Genomic DNA, 1,075 nt, shown 5'->3' on the forward strand with positions numbered 1-1,075 from the left:
CATCGCCCGTAGCGGCCGCCGCCGCCGAGCTCCTTGTCGAGCGTCCGGTTGAGGAGCTCCATCACCAAGTCCGCGAGGGACCAGCGGCGCTTCTGGCTCTTCAGCGTGTCGTTCGCAAGGTCGGAGAGCTCGATGATCTCGCCCTTGACCTCCACGCCCTCGTACTGCTTCGTCAGGCGCGTGATGTCGCCCTGGAAGTTGACGCCGATCTTCTCGATGCCCTCGTTCCGGAGGATGGCCGCGAGCCCCGCGGGGACCGAGTCCTTGACGCGCCAGAGGTACACGGTGTCCTTGACGCCGATCTGGACGAGACTCACGTCGGACAGCGGCTGCGCGCGCCACTCCATGTCGACCGCGACGCGGCGGACGTCGCGGAGAGCCGCGAGCGCCCGCGCGTCGCCCGCCGCGTCGTCGATGCAGACCACGGGCCCGGACCAGGAGAACTTCTCCGGCGCCGACGTGTCCTTGAGCGAGTCGAAGCGCCGCAGGACGCCGCCGGCGTCCCTCGCCGGGTTGTCGAGGAAGCAGAGCTTCGGCGGCGCGCGGCCGTCGACGAGGAGCGTGCCGTAGCAGTTCGCGGCGGCGACGAAGGCATCGTCGTCCATCGAGGTCGTGGCCGTGGACAGCGCAATCATCGGCGCGCCCAGCTCGTTCGACCAGACCGTGAGCCGGTTCTTCGAGACCTTCTCCTGGGCGACCTTCTGGCCCTTGAGGGTCTTGAGCGTGTGGTCGATGGCGATGATCGCGCCGCCGACCTTCTTCTCGCGGAAGCTGAACTGGGAGTGGCACACCGCTTCCGACGCGTCGACCACGAAGCGCCGGACGAGCTTGTGGCCCGGCGAGCACGTCTGGAACTTCATGACCTCGTCGACGAAGTTGCCCAGGTTCGCGCGGTTCAGCGCGGTCGCGAGCGTGTGCTGGCCCGGCGCCGTGGCGTCGGAGATGGCGCCCGTCGCGTTGAGCAGGCTCCGCGTGAGCGCCAGGTCCTTCGTCTCGGCGAGCAGGTTCGAGATGTTGTTCGGGTTCATGCCCGAGTTGACGAGCGGCCTCACGATATCGGCGAGCGTGCGCGTCA

The 1,075-nt window shown here is 68.4% G+C and overlaps 1 protein-coding gene across 1 annotated transcript; it reads right to left on the reverse strand.

Annotated features, from left to right (window-relative positions):
- Positions 1–65: 65 nt before the first annotated feature.
- Positions 66–1,028, reverse strand: AURANDRAFT_68816 (hypothetical protein; the record flags this gene model as incomplete). Its single annotated transcript, XM_009044548.1, has 1 exon — positions 66–1,028. A coding segment is annotated over one exon (963 nt), but the record flags the coding sequence as incomplete, so codon positions are not given.
- Between the last annotated feature and the right edge of the window lie 47 nt (positions 1,029–1,075).

Source organism: Aureococcus anophagefferens (genome assembly GCF_000186865.1).
Source record: "Aureococcus anophagefferens unplaced genomic scaffold AURANscaffold_413, whole genome shotgun sequence".
Taxonomy (NCBI): Eukaryota; class Pelagophyceae; order Pelagomonadales; family Pelagomonadaceae; genus Aureococcus; species Aureococcus anophagefferens.